Source organism: Pteronotus mesoamericanus, unplaced genomic scaffold, assembly GCF_021234165.1.
Source record: "Pteronotus mesoamericanus isolate MK-2021 breed Mesoamerican mustached bat unplaced genomic scaffold, CSHL_Meso_final contig_90, whole genome shotgun sequence".
Taxonomy (NCBI): Eukaryota; Metazoa; Chordata; class Mammalia; order Chiroptera; family Mormoopidae; genus Pteronotus; species Pteronotus mesoamericanus.
In genome coordinates this window covers 15,328,692-15,347,338 of record NW_026555277.1, presented here as the reverse complement: position 1 = coordinate 15,347,338, position 18,647 = coordinate 15,328,692, and the positions used below count along the sequence as shown (strand labels likewise).

General features: G+C 38.8%; 1 protein-coding gene across 3 annotated transcripts; it reads left to right on the top strand.

Moving 5' to 3' along the window:
- The first annotated feature begins 3,426 nt into the window (after nt 1–3,426).
- On the top strand, nt 3,427–18,631 carry RPE (ribulose-5-phosphate-3-epimerase). 3 transcript variants are annotated; one of them, XM_054585703.1, is made up of 7 exons: nt 3,427–3,585; nt 4,239–4,270; nt 9,620–9,699; nt 14,024–14,163; nt 14,541–14,675; nt 15,236–15,322; nt 16,854–18,631. In XM_054585703.1, the coding sequence occupies exons 1-7, from the start codon at nt 3,475–3,477 to the stop codon at nt 16,974–16,976; spliced, it is 708 nt and encodes a 235-aa protein (XP_054441678.1). In that variant the 5' UTR covers nt 3,427–3,474; the 3' UTR covers nt 16,977–18,631. The 3 variants fall into 3 exon arrangements, with proteins under 3 accessions (XP_054441678.1, XP_054441679.1, XP_054441680.1); XM_054585704.1 differs by lacking the exon at nt 4,239–4,270 and having other exon boundaries at nt 3,427–3,596; XM_054585705.1 differs by lacking the exon at nt 4,239–4,270 and having other exon boundaries at nt 3,482–3,585.
- Nucleotides 18,632–18,647: the final 16 nt, after the last annotated feature.

Below are 18,647 nucleotides of genomic sequence, written 5' to 3'. Positions count from 1 at the left end.
AAAGAGCATGGAAAAAATACAAATGAATAGATAATGAAATGTTTATGAAAGATATTTATGAAAGATATTAAGACTTTTGTGTTTGAATATGCACATGTAGTAAAATAAATCTAAAAACATTTAAGATGCCTAATTGTTTCATTCTTCATTTCTTAACATAAGGAATAGTTTAACTCCTTCAGGAAAGTATTCTTTTTTGATCCCTGGGGTGTGCCTTGTTTGTTCGGAATCCCTGGGGTGTGCCTTGATGTCTCTTTTCAATCCCCTAGTCTGGCCTGTGGTCACCCTTCCATTAGACACCTCCAATTCTTCCTCCAATCCAAAATTAGCTACATTCTACTCATGAATTCCACTCTTAACTTTCAAAGTAAATAAAGCAGAATAGGCATATTGGGACTGATACCCCAGCTTGATTTCTCTGCCCAGGTTATGTCTTGGAATGACTGGTAGACTTCCCAGGAGGAATGTTAAGGACAGGGTTGTCCCCTGAATGTGGCCAGAACCACCATGGGGTTCAACTTACTACCATTTCTGCCTTTTATACAAGGTGCCCTATCCTTACCGTCAGGGTGTCCAACCTGTGGTGTGGGCTGCATGCAGTCCAGGATGGCTATGAATATGGCCCATGTAAAATCATAAATTTACATAAAACCTTTTTGGTTTGTTTTGTTTTGTTTTTTTTTTTTGCTCATCAGTTTTCATTAGTATTTGTGTATTTAATGTGCGGCTCAAGACAACTCTTCTTCTAGTGTGGCCCAGAGACACCAAAAAGATGGATACCCCTGAATGGTATGTTATTGGTAAATCCATTTTTTCCCAAGTGGTTGCATTTCCTTTTCCCAAGTCAAAGACCCTAGACACATTTGCCAGAGGAATGATACTGTTATACCTCTCTGGATTGTGTCTGAACAGTAAATAAGTGGATTACAATTTGTCAATAAGCATTCCTGAGAGGGAAAAACAGAGAAGGTAAGAGGAGTAAGGGCCAGAAGCAGAGAAGGAGATTAGTCATAATAACCACCATAATTTTGTTCTGAGCAACAGGCATAATGTGCTGGGTCTATCACCTAGATTTGGCTTATTTAATCCTCACAACAACCCTAAACACTGGACACTGCTTTAGCAGATGAGGAAACAGAACAGGGAAAGAGAAGTGACTTTCCAGGTCACTGTGGACTCAGAAAAGAAAGATTTATTTGCTATCAACCCTCAGAAGGAATTATTCTGCTGAGATGGACACCCCATGATCAACTGAGGGCCCAATTTTGCATTTTATTTTTTAACTTTTATTTTCCAATTACAGTTTCCTTTTTTTTCTTTTTAAAGATTTTACTTATTTTTTAGAGAGAAGAGAAGGGAGGAAGAGAGAGAAACATCAATGTGTGGTTGCCTCTCATGCACCCCCTACTGTGGACCTGGCCTGCAACCCAGGCATATGCCCTGACTGGGAATTGAACCTGGGATCCTTTGGTTCACATGCCAGCGCTCAATCCACTGAGACACACCGGCCATGGCCAATTACAGTTTACTTTCAGTATTATTTTGCATTGGTTTTGGGTAAATAGCATAGCAGTTAGACGATTCTATACTATATAAAGTGTTTCCCCGAATATTTACACTACCCACCTGGCACCATACATAGTTGTCACAATATTTTTGACTTTATTTTCTATGCTGTACTTTACATCCCTGTGACTATTTTGTGACTACCAATCTGTATTACCTGATACGTTCACCTCTTTCACCCAGTCCCCCCATCACCCTCCACTCTGGTAACCACCAGTCCATTCCCTGTGTCTTGAGTCTGTCAATTTTGTTTTTCATTTATTTTGTTCTTTAGATTCCAATGTATAAGTGATACCATATGGTATTTGCAACAGCATGGATGGACCTAGAAGATATGCTCAGTAAAATCAGTCAGTCAAATAATAAGAGCCTAGTGGTCGTTTGTCAACAGGGCTTCTCAAATGCTCTGTATACCTGGAAGAACCTCAGATGGAAATCGAGGCTTCCTGCAGTATGCTCTGCCCATTTACTCCCACTGAGTCTACTATCAGCAGAGAGTTCCTGGTTTCACCTTTCCACTGATGGACTAAGATCTGACCACTCAGATTAGAACTGCCCCATAACAACCAATTAGAATTCATAATGCTGACCAGTTAGCACTGTGCACTTCAAACCAATCAGAAGTGTATGGGTTTGGATACCTCATTTACATAAAACAGACCTAATTGGGAACTTGGACAGGAACTTTCCTTATAAAAGGCAGCTTTTTGTTTGTCTCAGTGGAACACAGCTCAGATTGTTACCCAGATTGTTAACTGAGTCTGTGTCTCCCAGGCTACAGCTCCTTTTGCTCAAATATTGTTGACCAAAAAGTTCGTTTGGTTTTTTTTCTGTAAGATAGCTCTCCTAGCACTTATTTGTATTTAACTTCATTTGAAACAATTTTGTTAGATTGCATTGTGACAGCTGTCATGTCAGTGGGCATTTAGAAAAGAACTTATCAAAACTGGTGAATTTTTGTGTGGCCATCTTAATATCAAAGGTGGAAGAAAATACACAACATTTTGGCGTATTATGCTTTGTTATTTCAAGAAAGGTAAAAAGGCAACTGAAATGCAAAAAAGGATTTATGCAGTAATGGAGAAGGTGCTGCGATTGATCAAAGGTGTCAAACTGGTTTGTGAAATTTTGACCTGCAGATTTCTGGCTGAATGATGTTCCATGTCCGGTTGTAGACCAGTTGAAGTTGACAGTGATCAAATTGAGACATTAACTGAGCACAGTCAATGTTTATACCACAGGAGAAATAGCCAACATACTAAAAATATCCAAATCAATAAACTTACTGGTGAAAATGAAAAATGTGTCTTTTATTTTATGGAAAAAACTAAATGGACTTTTTGGCCAACACAATGCATACTTTTTCTTCCTTATTACAGTCTATAATTAATTTGGTTTTACCTTACGCAGATAGTGTCTGGCAGAGCTACAATTCGGACCCAAGTCTGACTCTTTCAGGTCTTAAGATGAGTTCAAGGAAAGAAATATGAGGAAGCGGTTTTTGGTTTGTGTTTCTTAAGGGTAATAGGAGCTAGAGAGGAAAGAAAAGGTGCACAAGTGGTACAGAAACAAAAAATGAAGCAAGATGAAGCAGGAGAATAAACTACACGTTTGTAAAGTGGAAAAAGATGAAGATAAACCCCTTGAGTTCTGAGAGGTCTAAGTCCTGTACTAAAAACGAAGGTCAGAGGAGGAGGCCTTTATGCGAGGCCCCGCCCCTATACTGTCGAGCTAGTCGCCCCTCCCCCCTGGGGAGAAGGCGGGACTTCCTCCTCATCGGCAGCTGCTTCCTGCGGAGTACGGAAGGCTCTAAGGGAAGAGGCGGTGCCAAAACCGAGCAGCCAATCGGGGCGACGCCTTCATCTTGCCCGGGACTCGTGAGGTAACTTGCTCTTGGGAACCAAGACCATGGCGTCTGGCTGCAAGATTGGTCCGTCCATCCTCAACAGCGACCTGGCCAATTTAGGGGCCGAGTGTCTCCGAATGCTGGACTCTGGGGCCGATTATCTGCACCTGGATGTAATGGACGGGTAACTCCGCGGGGCTCGGGTCCGGTTTGCTGCGCGGGGCGGAGTGGGTGCCCCCTTATTGAGTGCCTGTTGGTGCTCGGCGTCCCTGTACCGCGGAGCGCCCCACTCTGAACGCGGTAATAAGAACAAGACCAGGTTGGAAGCCCTGGAGGCCCTGTCTGGATTGGAGCCGAGGCAGCATCCCAGACCGCGAATGCGTCGGATACCTCAACCTCTCCCTGTCCCCGCGTAACGTGTGATCCTCTAGAACTTAGCACCCGGAAGCGACCTTAAATCTCTAGGACAGGTCTCTCATTTTCAGACAGCGAAACTGAGGCCCAAGGGGATAGGCATGACTTGCCCAAGCTCATATAGGTTATTGGGGGCAAAGTTGAGGGAGACCGCCTTGGCACCTGGAGTGAGATTGCCCGAGCTCTGCCACCTGCTGGGATTACCTGGAACAAGCCATTCAACCTCGTTGAGCTTCAGTTTCATTACGTGAAAAATGCGAATTAGAGTTAGAATCTACCACTTACGCGTCTTTGAAAGGTGAAATGAGGTTGTGCGTGTCAAGTTCACAGTGCCCGGCATATAGTAAATTCTCTATAGTTGTTAGTTGTATCATTGTTCGAATTTTGATTTTGTTGTCCATTTCCTCTTCAGGCACCCTGCTCTTCAGGGAGCACAGTTTTTTTGTAAGTAATTTTTAAGTACTGTTAGTTGTAGCACCTAGTCAATGTTGTTTAGAACCAGGATGATGCTGTTTTCTTAGGTTGATTATAAAATGAGGAAACCTAGAGAAAGCTGTAAGAATCGCTCTGGATTACTCAACCTTGTGACCGAGTTGCAACTTGGGTTTGCCAACTCGTTTTCTGAGCCCCGCAGATAACTGGTCATAAAATCATAGTAGCCATTACCTTGGGTTGGAGTAGGGAAAAAAAATTTATTTTAAATGGGTAAAATCTCTGTGTGCCTTCCTGCAAGTTTGCAAATTGTGTTATTTACAAAACATAATCAGTTATTTCTCTTTTAATGTCATGCTTCTTATGAGTTTTGTCCTCCTTTGTTCTGTTTGGTTAATTGTTGTTTCTCTTTTGCATTCCACTCAGTTACCTTGCCTACCTTACCTGTGTGCCCAACTGATAATGGGAAAATCTTGATTTTTAGTTTGCTATCATATGTAATTCTACTTACATACTTTTTTGATAGCTTTGCTGGAAAGCTCTGAACTCTCACAGGTTATATTGTTGAATCGAGTGTGTATTTCAGAAATGGGTAGTTACTTTTTTTTTTTTTTTTTTGTCTGAGACACACAGTTTTGTGTCAGACACCTAGGCATTTCAGGATAGAACAGGCTGCATGTATATATGTGTAGTCTATTTGACACAGAAAGCAGTTTGGTCTAAGTCTTGTTTGAGTTACCGAGTGAACTGAGAAAATAATTTTCAGTTCCCCAAATTCAGGAATATTAATGATAGTAATAGCTCCCAACTGCTTCTGTTCTAATGCTTTTTGTAAATTGACTCATACAGCCTTAAGAAGCTGGTACTGTTACCAGCACCAGCATTTGACAGAGGTGAATCGAATGCAAAGAGCTTGTCATCTGTCAGTGATTTCAAAACTAGGATTAGAGGCATGCAATCACTGTGTTGTCTCAGAAATTAAATGTCCTCTTGGTGTACTGGGCTTACAGAGAATGACTAAGGCACTCTTCGTTCTTAAAGAGCAACTAATAATTTATACACTTATTTGTGTTACTTATTTCGCATCTCTCTAGCTACACTCTAAGCCCCCTGAAAACAGGGTCTGTCTCTGGTTCAGCCCTCTATTCTCTGCAGGTAAAGTACCATGACAAGCTTAGTTATACTTGGCTGAATGAGTGAAAGACTATATCCTAATCCTGAGCTTAACATAAAAGTATTTGAGTTTTTATTGACTTCTCTCCCCATCTGCCAAGAAACTTCTTGGTTTGAAAAAACTAAATTCTGCACACACCATTTAAAAACCCTTTCCCTTTTAAGTTTTATAATTTTTTGAGCTGACAGCTCTTCCTATTCCCCTACTGCAAAGGAAGAAACCGATTTAAGGAGGTTTAGCCTCTCCCCGAGTGCCCCACCCGATGAGGTAAAGCCAGGCTGAGCTGCCGCGTTTCCTTGGCCAGGGCTGTGAGAGAGGGGGTGTGGACTCCGGCGGTGCCAACCACAGCTTACCCTCTCTCCTCCTCTCTGGGTACTGCTGAGCTTCTCTTCGCTGGCTCCCTTTAAAGATCTACATGTAGTTTGGATGCGCTTTTGTTTTCTGGTCCCCTACTCCCACTGAGGCTTCCATTTTTCTTCTGATTAAAGTGAAATGTCTTCATCTTAAAAGTCAGAAACAAGTTCTGGAAACACTCTGGGGAGTCGGGCACTAGTACGATTAGATACTTGAAGTATAGGACAAGAGGAAAAGAAAATTAGCACAATAATGCATCCTGAGTAACTGGAAATGTGTTGGTCCTAGGTGTGGAAACAGAGCAAATACACAATTTCTAAATTAATTACCAGAATTCAAAATTGGGGAGGTTTCACATTAGTACTAGATTTTTGACTTTTGAAAAACACCCGAAGGTTTGCCAGAACTGGGTCCACAGTCTCACAAGTCCCCATGAGGCTGGAGCTGAATGGCAGCCCCCCTTAGCCAGGCCAGGTGCTCTTCGTTGGTCTCCTGTCCCCGTCTCCCTGTTTTGCCCCACCATGTGACCTGCCAGTGCTTATAAGTATATGAGTTTGTGATTCCTGGTTCACAGGAATTGTTTCCTGATTACAGTCTTGTGACATTTTATATCAAAGTTAGTCTTTGCCGTTTTGGGAGATCTGGTAAAGGTTTGATCTGTCTGAAATAAATTGCATGACAATTGTAAACAAAGTTTAGGGTTGATGGAAAATGATGAGAAAGAAAATAATTGTGTCTCTGTGTTACAATAATTACAGTTTAATTTCAGTAAGTCCTCTGGGGAAAAGGGCTTTTTTTATTGCATTTTAGTTTTTGCAGACTTTACTCCCAAAAGTACCCTCATGGAAAAAAGACAGTAATGTAATAATGAAGCAGATTTTTGTGATGAAATTTCTCTTCATGAGAGTGAAATGTAGTGTTTTCTAACCTGCTCTGATAAGCGCTCCCTCTGTACTTCGGAATTCAGATTCCCAGGTCCTCTGGTGTCGGTAGGCTTGGAGTAGGGCTTGTAAATCCTTTTGTTGCAAGTGCTTCATGGGGACTGTTGTCAAGCAAATTGGAGGTCACCCTGACTTCATGTTTGGGTTTGTAGCCTTTTGTTTTTGGGGGGGTTTTTTGGTTATGTCTTAGCTCTGAGCCTTTGGTCTCTTAGGGTATTGGTGAGTTGTTTTCCCAGTGTATTTGGTGAACCTGGTGCATTGAATTGATCTTCAGTGGTGCAATTCACCATATAATTTGTGGAGGTCAGTAGTTTTATACAATCTGCTTCTGTTTCCCAATGAAGTAAAAATATATTTGTTTTAATTCTCGTATTTTCTCAAAATGTGGTTATGCTTATTCTCATGATAAATGAAACCTAAGTTTGTGACTACAAAAGTGCCGGCGTACCTTTGAGATAGTGTGGCCTCTTTTCCAGAACACAATTAATAAAGTGAGGATCGCAATAAAATGAGTCGTTATCTTTTTGTTGGTGGAGGGGTCTTGCTTTCAGTTTGTTTAAAAAAAAAAACAAACAAACCAGTGAAGTGCAGTAAAACAAGGCCACACAGCAAATTAAAAGGACAGTGAACGGAATACAAATCTTTCAATTCCAGAGTTGTTTAATATTCATTAAGCCTCACTGCCTGCTTCTCTGGCCCTTACTTCCAAGCTATAAGGAAACATACGCCCCTTATCTATAACCCTAGCAGTGTTTGCTCTTAGGCAAATGGTAGAATGATTTCTTAACTACTAAAACCCCAATATCCAAGAACCAGTGTGCTGTAAGTGTCTGTACCCATCCACCTTACCAGTTCTTCTCAGATGTGTCTTGAATTCTGACACCTGCCACTGAAGTCTCTCCCTACTTGGACTTTATTTTTCTGTTACTAGTTTGTTGATAAAGAGGCAGGTGAGCATAATAACGAATTTGGACTTTGGAGTCAGGTTGCCTGCATTTAACACCTGCCTCCAGCACTACCTGCTTGTGTAAATGCAGATAATGTACTTCCTACCTCACAGAGCTGTGAGATTTTAATGAGTTAATATGGAAAGTATTTAGAATGGTGCCTGGCCCATACAAATTTTAATTTTTTTTATTAACACTCTGTCTACATGTCATCTAAGCTTAGAATCTACCATGATGTATTCTCTGTCTTCAACGCCCATCCCCCATCTTAATCAGTTAACAAATCCTATCACATTTCCCTGTCCCTGTTTCTGTTATTACTGTTCCTTGCCGTGTGCCAACACCTCTTACCTCCCTTCCTCTGATTTACTGCCAAGTCCACCTTCCTACTTTGTTATTTGCATCTTATTTTTTATTTGCTGCTTAATTTAAAATCTCAGTTCATACTTACAGCAGGATGAAGTCCAGGCACTGAACCTGGCATTTGATACCCACACTGAGGCACAGTCTGCTTCCTGCCTTTCATACTAGCCAAGCTGGTCAACACCATCTTCCTCCTCCTTTGAACATAACTTGCTTATTCCAGCCTTTGTTTCATTTCTTTTCCCACCTTTAAAATACTATTTGTTCTGTAAGTTTCGTGATCTCCCCCTTCTTGTAAAGTGCTATGCTACTTGCCTCTGGAATCATTTTACCTCATATTTGTCTACTTGTTATTGTTTAGCTTTTTTTGCAATCCTCATATAGGGTAATACCTATTACTTTTAACAAATAAAGCCCATATTTCAGTGGCTTAACATTATAAAGTTTATTTCTCATGTTGTAACAGTTCAATGTGAATGTCCTTCCATGCTGAAATTCAGGGATGTCAACTCTTTCCATCCTGTGGCTCTGCTATTCCTTAAGGGCTTCTTTATTGGCAGAAGGGTGAAGTGAATGCAAAAAAGGAATGCTGTTTAACCTGCTGGGCTCTGCAGTGACCCACATCGCCGAAACTCACAGTCCACTGGTGAAGACTAGTCACGTGGGCCAATTGCATGTAAAGGGAGTTGGGCGTTGTGGTCCTTGGTTGGCTGTGATGGCTTCCTATCAACTATACTATAACAGTAGATCATGAATTCTGGTGAGTTTATTAGGCATCTCTTACCAATGAGATTGTAAAGTTTTCTGGGCTAAGCAGGAACTCTCACATACCTTTTATAAAATACAGTATTCTGAAACGTGCAGGATGGTACTTACTGGGACACAAGGACTAATAGGACTAGTAGGATGATGTTTAAGTACTATGGGTCTGATACCTGGAAGACTTAGTTTGAATCCTGCTCCCATAAATAATTAACTGGTTGACCTAAGGAAGTTTCTTGTCCTATGTTCTTATAATAACACCTCCACTTCCTATTGCTGTTGTAAGGATGAAATGAAGTGTAAGGAGCAGTACCTCGCATGTTGTAAACCCTCAGTAAATGGTGGTTTTTAGTACACACCTTAAGTTTCCTTGTTGATGATCTTTTAAAAAGCCTAAATAAACTCATTTAGTGCCCTGTGATACAGGTGGTTTAGAAGTAGCCTCAGGTAGCCCGTAACATATTAGGATATGAAAGACCCATATTAAAGGCCAGATCTTCTAACCAGTATATGACTTGGGCAAGTCATATAACTTCTGGGGTTTTGATTTTGTCATCTTTCTAGTTCTGTCTGTCAGGGATTATGAATAACAGTTAAATCATGTAGCATTATTATGATTTGTTCAAATATTAAGGAGATATTACTTTGTAAAGACAAACTTATGCAGATATTTTTAGTGCTATTTAATACTGATAAGTATTGAATTGAAAAATAGTGCAATCATAAACATTCCCCTCTACAACCATCAGAATGCATATTGAGAAAAATACAGAAACTGAATTGAAAATATTTTCAGAGTAAGATTTTGTTTGTCTTGTAGGCATTTTGTTCCCAACATCACCTTTGGTCACCCTGTGGTAGAAAGCCTCCGAAAGCAGCTAGGCCAGGACCCTTTCTTTGGTAAGTGGGTGTTACGCCATCCGAAGCTGGATGTGTTGCTCAACTAAAGGAAAAGATGGTTGATTTATCAACTTTCAATTTCATCTAGAACCCTTTCCCCCCCTCGCTCTCTGCTGGGGCTTCATTGGCTGTAATACTCTCTCCTGTTCCGGGGCCGTGGCACTTTGGCTAATTTCTTTGCCTGGAAAACCATTCATTTGGCTAGCTCTGCTTCATCTTTTGGCCTCATATCATTTCTTATTTCCTCAGAGAGGTCTTTCTAAGCACCCTATCTTTAAATTAACCCTTACCCATTTATATCAACTTCTGGATAGTTTTCTTAGAACTTCCTTTAATTTGAAGTTATTTTTATCAGACTGTAAACTCCTCAAATGCAGGGATTTTGTTCACTTTGTTTACTGCATTTTTCCTAGAGCTAAGCATAGACACAAGATTGGGGCTCAGTGCAATTTTAAGTGAATTACTGAACTGAGTGATTTATGCCAATTATCTGATACAAAGTGGAGCTTTCTGCACACGGGGCCTATATAGGTTCCCACTTCAGCGCTGTAGGTTGTGAATTAAGATATTTAAGATCATACAGTAACCTAGAAGTTACTTCTCATAGAACATGAATTCAGTCCACACGTTGTTGCTGCTCTTTTAAAGTAAGTTACCAGTGGCTCACTTAGCAAGTCTCTTGTACATAAATTTCTCAGTGGCTTTAACCATACTGCAGGTTGTCTGCCCCATGTGGCTAGTGACTACTGTGTTGCCTAGTGCCACTGTGAAACATTGCCATCATTGTAGAAAGTACTGTTGGACAGAGCTTCTTTATAGTATCCATCTACTTTGAGTGTACCAAAGAAAATGTATGTTACTGCCTAATGTATATGGCATGAGAGACACAATGTTCCAGCAACGTGTTCATCATTTTGAAATTTCCAATAATAGAATATAATCCTCTGATAATCTAAACTTATTTTTTATTACATTTTGGAAAATGAATTTTCCACTATAAATTTGTTCTTAAAACGACTATCAAAGTTAGATGAAATAAGCAGCATTGTTTGCCTACAGTGGCTATAGCATCCTCTGCTTTTGGCTTTGTGTGGATTTAGTAAAAAAAAAAGTTTTTGTCCTTTTCTCTCCCTTTTATTTGGGCTCCTAGTGCCCCTTCTCACTGCTGTTTATCTCTTACAATTAGTGCCTCCTACCCACCCTACTGCCACCATCATATATAATCTGCTTTTTGTTCTTGTTTTAGTTTATTTGTTGATAAATTTATAATTAATCTTTTTAGAATTGGGTCTAAAATAAAGATGGATGGACTCCGTGTGCTTTAATGTTTGGGTTTTGTGACTTTTTTTCTGATTTTTTGATCTTGGTTGTTGGATAATTAACACACGAATGTATTTTAGGAACTGAATCACAAGTTGTATGTATAATTGTGAGAGTTCTTATCTGTTTAATCTCAGTACTGAGTAGAAACAACTGTCTTAAGAAATAAAGGAGTAGGGAAAAGTCCGTTTTTGCTATTACCCAAATCAGTGGTCTTCAAGTTTGGTCTGATGACCAGTAGGAATCCCTTCCAGATGGTTCATGAGGTCAGAACTATTTTTACATTATATTATTTGCCATATCTGTATGGAGGATGCAGAAGCATTGGTGAGGCCGTTTGTTGGTGTCTTCGCTTGAACCAAGGCAGTGGTGTTGAACGATACAAGTAGTCATTAACATTCTTCATTGTGATGTGTCCATAGTAAGTGTCCTTGATGAAGCAGTGCAAATTATTAATTTTAGTAAATCTTGATCCTTGGAAACATGTCTTCTTAATATTTTGTGTGACCAAGTAGGAAGTACATCAAAGGCACCTCTGCTGCATACAGAATATGCTGGCTTTCTCATGGAAACCTTTGTGCCATATTTTGAGTTGTGAACTGAACTGCCAGCTTTTTTTATGAACAACATTTTCACTTGAAAGGACAACTGACAGATAAACTATGGTTATCAGAGGTGGATCTTTTACTTACACTTAAAAAAATTATGTTAGCCTGTCATATCAAGGAAAATATCTTAGGTTTTCTTGCCCCCGGATAAAGTTAGAGCTTGCAAATGAAAATTAGAAATTTCATAAACATGTGAACCTGCTGCTGTGAGCTTGACTAATTCTAGTACTTAGAGCTTTTCTGATAAGATCTGTAATGACATACTAAATGTGATTTTTTAAAAATAGCATATAATAAAATGTATCTTACACAGAAGATCTGCATAATTCAGTGAACCGATATGTAAAAGATCTATTCAAAGTGTCAGGTAGACCAACAGGCTTTAGTGTAATAAAGTAGGAAACGTTTACTGGTAGGGTTTACAGGTTCCACATTGCAGGTAACCTTTATTAAAGTACCACTTGCTGAGTTTGAGTGTAGAAATAGAATATCCACACGTGTCTGAAAAGGCTGTTAATGTACTTCTCCCTTTTTTATGTACTGTTCTTCCTTCTCTTCACATAAAATAACATATTGTAACATTGAATGCAGAGCAGATGTGAGAATACAGATGTCTACAGTTAAGGTAGACATTCAAGATTTTACAAAAATGTAAAGTAATACCACTGTTACATTAACATACTAGATTTATTATTGCTTATTTTTAAATGAATTAATAAGTAGACTTAAACATTTCCTTAATTTGAATTTCTAATGCATCAACTACAGATAAATATAACCCACAACAACTGTGCTTTTTGGGATCTCCAGTAATTTTTACGACTGTAAAGGGAGAACTGTCCATCGCAGTATGTTGATTACAGGCAAATCCACTGAATCACTGACTCCCTAAGCCCTGGAGATTCTCCGGTGGGTGTTGCTAGTGCTTATAGAAATTGAATGACATAGCAGTCTGGTAACTTAAGGAATGAGTAAACTGCATATTTTAAACCAGATAGAATTTCCCTTGTTTATCATAGAAACAAGAAACACCAAATAGAGGGAGTCTATCTTTTAGAAGTAATGTTTTGTCTGTTAAAGTGTGTGGAGTTTTTTTGTTGTTATTTTTCTTAAGAAATATAAACTTTAATCTTGACGTTATTAGTCAAGTGGTATACTCTTTTCCAGACATTTTTTTTTTCAAAGCCTTGGTGCCTTTCATAATCTTATTTGAGTTCTGGAATACTAGAATTTTTTTTTTTAATATAGTTGAAGTATGTCAGCAATGTGCTTCCTCTAGCAAAACAAAAAAACTCAAAAGTCTTGTCACTGCCATCTGTCCCACACAGCAGTATTTACTGTTTCCTTCTTCACGACAGTTATTTCTTGATTTAGCATCTTTCAATCTGCCCTCTCCTTCTCAAGAGAAGATCTTGAAGAAGGCCATGCCCATTTTGCCTAACATATTTGTATGTGATTCAAGCTTTTAGATTAGGATGCATGTGAGGCTTCTTCTGTTAACACGTTCTTCCCCCTCAAACGTGTGCTTTCTTCTGCAGCTTTCTGCCTCCGTTAGTGGCAGCTCTCGGCTAGTTACTCCGACCCCGGTCCTTGCACCCTTCTGCTTCTCCTCTTGCCGTGTGCATCTAGTCCACCCAACTGCTGCGGGCCCTACTTTCGGACCGTACCCAGGATCTCCCCCTCCCCCCCACTTCAGTTGCTGCCATTGTCCTTTCTCATCTGGGTTATTGCTGTGGCCTCCTAGGCCAGATATTGTTGCTCAAAATCCTGCAGTGTTTTTTTTTGGTATTCATAATAAAACCCGTTGACCTGTAGGGCTCTGTACTGCCACCCCCCACCCTTGCCTCTCTGACCTCATCTGCTCTCCCCATTGCTCCCCTCCCCAGCCACGTGGGCTTTGTTAGCCACCATCTTAGTGTGTATTGTATTTACTTTTTTTTTTTAATGGCGTGTCTCCCCCACTGAGAATGTAATCCGCATGACAGCAGAGATTTTTATGTCTGTTTTTATTCTATCCCTAGAGCCTTAAAATAGTTAACAATGCAGTAAGTGCTCAGTAAAATACTGCTGAAGAGAATATTTTATAAGTGAGGAAGCAAGCCTTAATAGATAATGTGACTTTTTTAAGAAGTTTTTTAGAGTGGCATTTCCTGGACCTAGGCATATGTTTATAGGAGAAACATGTTTTTCGTTTGTGTTTTGTGAATGAGTTTAACGAAAGCTTTATCTTCGGGATACAAGGAGGCTAGTTATACATAAATGTGACTATTTAACAATTACTGTGATGTCAGAAGAGTTTATATACGAAATGGGAAAAAACTACAGGTTGGTTTCAATAATGAGAGTCAGATATTTTCCCTTCAGTAATATTTAGGAGATGTATCTTTTCTTTCTAGACATGCACATGATGGTGTCAAGGCCGGAACAGTGGGTAAAACCAATGGCTGTAGCAGGAGCTAATCAGTATACCTTTCATCTCGAGGCCACTGAGAACCCAGGGGCTTTGATTAAAGACATTCGGGAGAATGGGATGAAGGTGAGAGGTCAGCGGTGACAGTAATGTTTTATACTCCTAACACTCAGAGTCGGGACTGAAGGCAGGAAATGCTAGATAGATTAAGACCAGATTTAGGCAGATGTTCTTCATGGGAAGACAGATTTCTAAGTATAACTTGTTTTTTATATAAATGTAATAATGTACAATACTTCTTTGGAATACTACTGCTTTTTAGAAATACTTATATGTAATCACCTTGTTGACTTTTTAAAAAATACATAGTCTGGACAATCTATGCATTCTATTTGTATATTCTATTTTTTAAGAATAGGTATTTCTCCTGGGCCTGATATGCCACAATAATATAATGTGGAAGTAATTGTTAATGTGATGTAGCAAATTTGTCTCTGTCACAGGTTGGCCTTGCCATCAAACCAGGAACTACAGTTGAGTATTTGGCACCATGGGCTAATCAGATAGATATGGCCTTGGTTATGACAGTCGAACCTGGGTTTGGAGGGCAGAAATTCATGGAAGATATGATGCCAAAGGTAAAAGAATTATTTGAATCTGGGTTGAGGCTTTTATTATGTGTTGATTCAGTAAACATATATTGAACCACTTGTATACTTCAGTATGCCTTGTTCCGAAGGCGGGGAAATGGAAATGGAAATGCCTACAGATCACTGTAATACATTATGATAAATGTAAGAGATTTAGGTTTGGAAACCAGAAAAGATACTACATCTTAATCTTGAAATTTTCTTTTAAAACCATTATCTCTATAACCTTTTGGGAGTTTTCATTGAACGTGGAGGGTTTTTTTTTTTGTCTTTTTTTTCATGAAGTATATTCTCTGTAAAACCATGACAAATTTGATGCCATTTGCAAAACAGAACAAAGCTTATATTTAGGAAACTTAATTTGTTTCAGTGTATTAAAAAGGAAGTTTCCCCCAGTCATAAATTGTAGTGATAGAAAGTTATTGTGTGAGACATTTGGAGTCCTATTTTAGTGGCTTGTACCGGCTGTTTGATTTTTTTTTATTTTGTGTGTCCCCATCACCCTCATATCCACTTTAGGAGTCACTGACTTCCTCGTGTATATCTAGGTTCACTGGTTGAGGACCCAGTTCCCGTCTTTGGACATAGAGGTCGATGGTGGAGTAGGTCCTGACACTATCCATAAGTGTGCAGAGGTGAGACTGCTTCTCAGCGGTGACCTAGACCGTTTTCTTATCAAATGTAATGTCCAGGACATTGTCTTGTGGGCCAGAGCTTTCCTCTACATTTCCTAAATTGCCTTTCTTTCTTGGAAAAGTACTTTTTGTTCAAATGTAGAACTAGGAAAATAAAAAAGCAATAAATGAATATTCTAAAATCACATAATCATTAAATAGTAAGTTCAGTTATATCAGAAAGTTCTTTTTGAAAATGAGTGTACTGAATGCCAGCCTTTAGAAGATCATTAAGTTCCAGGGCCTTAGAATGACTCATTTTTCCAAATAGGGAAAGAAAGCAGCATACCTCTTTATAAAGGAAAAAAATTGTTACTCTGTAGAACTTACCTGTGTTAGTTACCAACCTGTCCGTTGTAAGAGCTTACTAGAGCCATTTTTGCCGAAATTTTAGATCTGATCTCTGGATACCTCTCTCCCTCTATGTAGAGCTGGAATGAGTTTTTCCCGGAGTAGTTAGCCAAGCTGAGTGAGGATCCTGAGCTTCGTTAAAGGGGTGTCAGCCCTCTCTGTAGCACTGCAGGTGGTTCGAGTTTATGTGGCCTGTTCTTACTAAGCAACATGGTCTAACCTGCACTTAGAGCTTTTTGTATAAATGCTACACTTTTCTGTTTAATATTTTTGAAAGGCTGACTGTGATAACTATTTATGGAAGAACTGGCTGAATGATTAGTGGGGGTATATCCTTTGACCCTTTCTGGAATTCTTTTTACTAAACTGCTTTGCCATTCTGCCACTCCTGTTTGCATTAAGAGATGTGTTAAACTGTAAGCCTGTAAAGCTTTTTTTTTTTTCATTTTTATGCAGAATGGTATAGAGGTGTAGTACACTGTATCAGAGAGTTGACGGCATTTCATTGGAAAAGTTTTCCCAGCTTTAGTGGTTCTCTAAATAGTCCCTCTTTCTTCTGGCAATGAATCGCATAATGGATTGGGTTGCTTCCCTCCTTGAGTCAAGTCCTAGGAAGCACAGAGCTAAATTTGGACTCATATTATAAAAAGCCATTCCATTCCTTCTGGCATCAAAATGAGAAATTATTTAATGTTGCCATGTTTTATGGGTAGTTTCACATTTTTGCAACATTGCCCTTTTAGACTATCTACCAATTCATTGCATAATTCAAAATTAAAAGATCATTTTGAGTACTAGCTATGGGGATATTGGTATGTATTGGAAAACCTTAATAGAGTTGAGGATTAAGGATTTTTAAACCTTATCTAAATATTAGCAAAGATGCAATATAGCTTATTTAGAGGTCATTACAAAGACAATCAATGATTTCTTGGACACATTTATAAACAATTGTGCATCCTCATTTGTTAAGCATTTTAACTTCTTTCTTCACTGAGCCAGATTGCTTAAATCTGTTCGCCTCAAAGGGGCTTAAATGCTGACTGACAGATGCAAGAGTAGAAACTCTAGTCCAGGAATTCTGTTGTAGGTTTTTCTGCTTCTTTCTTTGAGGCATAACCTAAGTGTTTACTTCTTTCAGGCAGGAGCTAACATGATTGTGTCTGGCAGTGCCATTATGAGGAGTGAAGACCCCAGATCTGTGATCAACCTGTTAAGAAATGTTTGCTCAGAAGCTGCTCAGAAACGTTCTCTTGATCGATGAAAGCTCAAGGAGTCCAGTGTTTCTGCTCATGAAATCCTTTTATTGGAGAACAAGAATATTGACTACCAAATCACTTCACAATTTAGGCAGTGCTGCTTTTCTGAGCAATTATTCATTCCAGTGACTAGCATCTATTGTGCAGAATATTCCAAGAGGTTATAAATTGTGTATTGCTTTAGTGATGAAATTTAAAGATTAGTGTGGTAAAATACCATTTTTACTGGGAGACTTGATTTTTATAAACAGTAAAAATATGACTGTGTTAAGGTTATAAAAAAAGTCTTCTAAGGAAGGCATATTAGCAACTATGAAAAAATGTTTTTCTCCATTTAATTTTGTTGTTTCTCAGCTGTTTTCCAAAAGCAAATTAAGTCCTTATGTTTTTTTCTGTTCTGTGTCTTTTTTTTATTGTGTATATGTGTGATAATATGAGTAGAATAGAACTTAGGGGAAAAAAAATCTAAGTTTGAATATGGCTGGGATGGCATACTGTATTCTTGCTTCTAAAACACCTAGTTTTTACTTTGCACCTTATATTTTATATATAAAAATAATGTATGAAGTCCAGGGATTTTAAGGTGGTCTGTTCTAAAATACAAGCATAGACTTTTATCAGGGTGTTATGTTAGCTTTGTTGCAGGGGCAGATTATTCAGGGGTTCCGCCCCCCCCACATCCTTAATCACACCCCCCGTTTTTAAGGACATGAAATAATGTGCTAGCTCTGAGCAAAAGGGGAATAAAAACCTCTATTTAGAAGTAAAATTGAATTGATTCTTCTGCTTCCCAGCTATTTGACCTTAGCAAGTCAAATCAGCCAACCTCTTTGAACTTCTATTAACGGATTTATACATTGAATGTAATTATAATAACTGTGCAGGGTTGTGTTGAGGATAAGAGAGATAACTATTATATATGTAAAGCTTCCACTGCTCTTTCTAGAATTGTAGCATAGAATTGAGTAGCTGTCATTATAAAGTTTGTTTTGTAGGTTATAAAGTACTTTGATGTAATCTCATTAAATCTACAAACTGCTATGAGTGGGCAGGCATATTTTTGTCCTCATTTTAAAAAATGACAGTACTAAAGCTTAGCAACAAGCTGTTAGCATGGAAAGGATCCAGTAGGGATTTCTGGTTTGTCCTCTTTACAAATGGAGGCCTTAGGAGGTGTATTAGGCAAAGGAAGCTTCCTTTACTTAACATTGTCTTATTTCCAGTCCAACTTGACTCTAGCAGAACCAGACGGCTGAGGATATCCTGAAACTGTGGATTTTGCCCCCAAGGATATATATATATGTTATTAATCCAAGAAACACCAGGTAGGCTAAGAGATGGCAAGGTACGGAGTCAATCCATAAACTAAGTATTTATAATTGTGTCCCAAATTATTCTTTGACAACAAATGTGTCAGTCACGTCATTATTGTAAATACTCTTGCTGTGTAATACATATGGCAAGAAATAACAGGACCAGCATCATTAAACTTATTTAGGCTACTGTGAGTTTTAAGCAAAAAGATTTCAAAAACAAGAACATCAACTCATGTATGGAATAGAGTGCTTGTTTTTTCCCCAACATTACAAGGTAAAAGTGTGTTTCTTAAGGTTGTTTATTTTGGCTTGGGAAAGTTTTGTGCTATGAATAGATGGCATTTAATCAAATCAGACAAC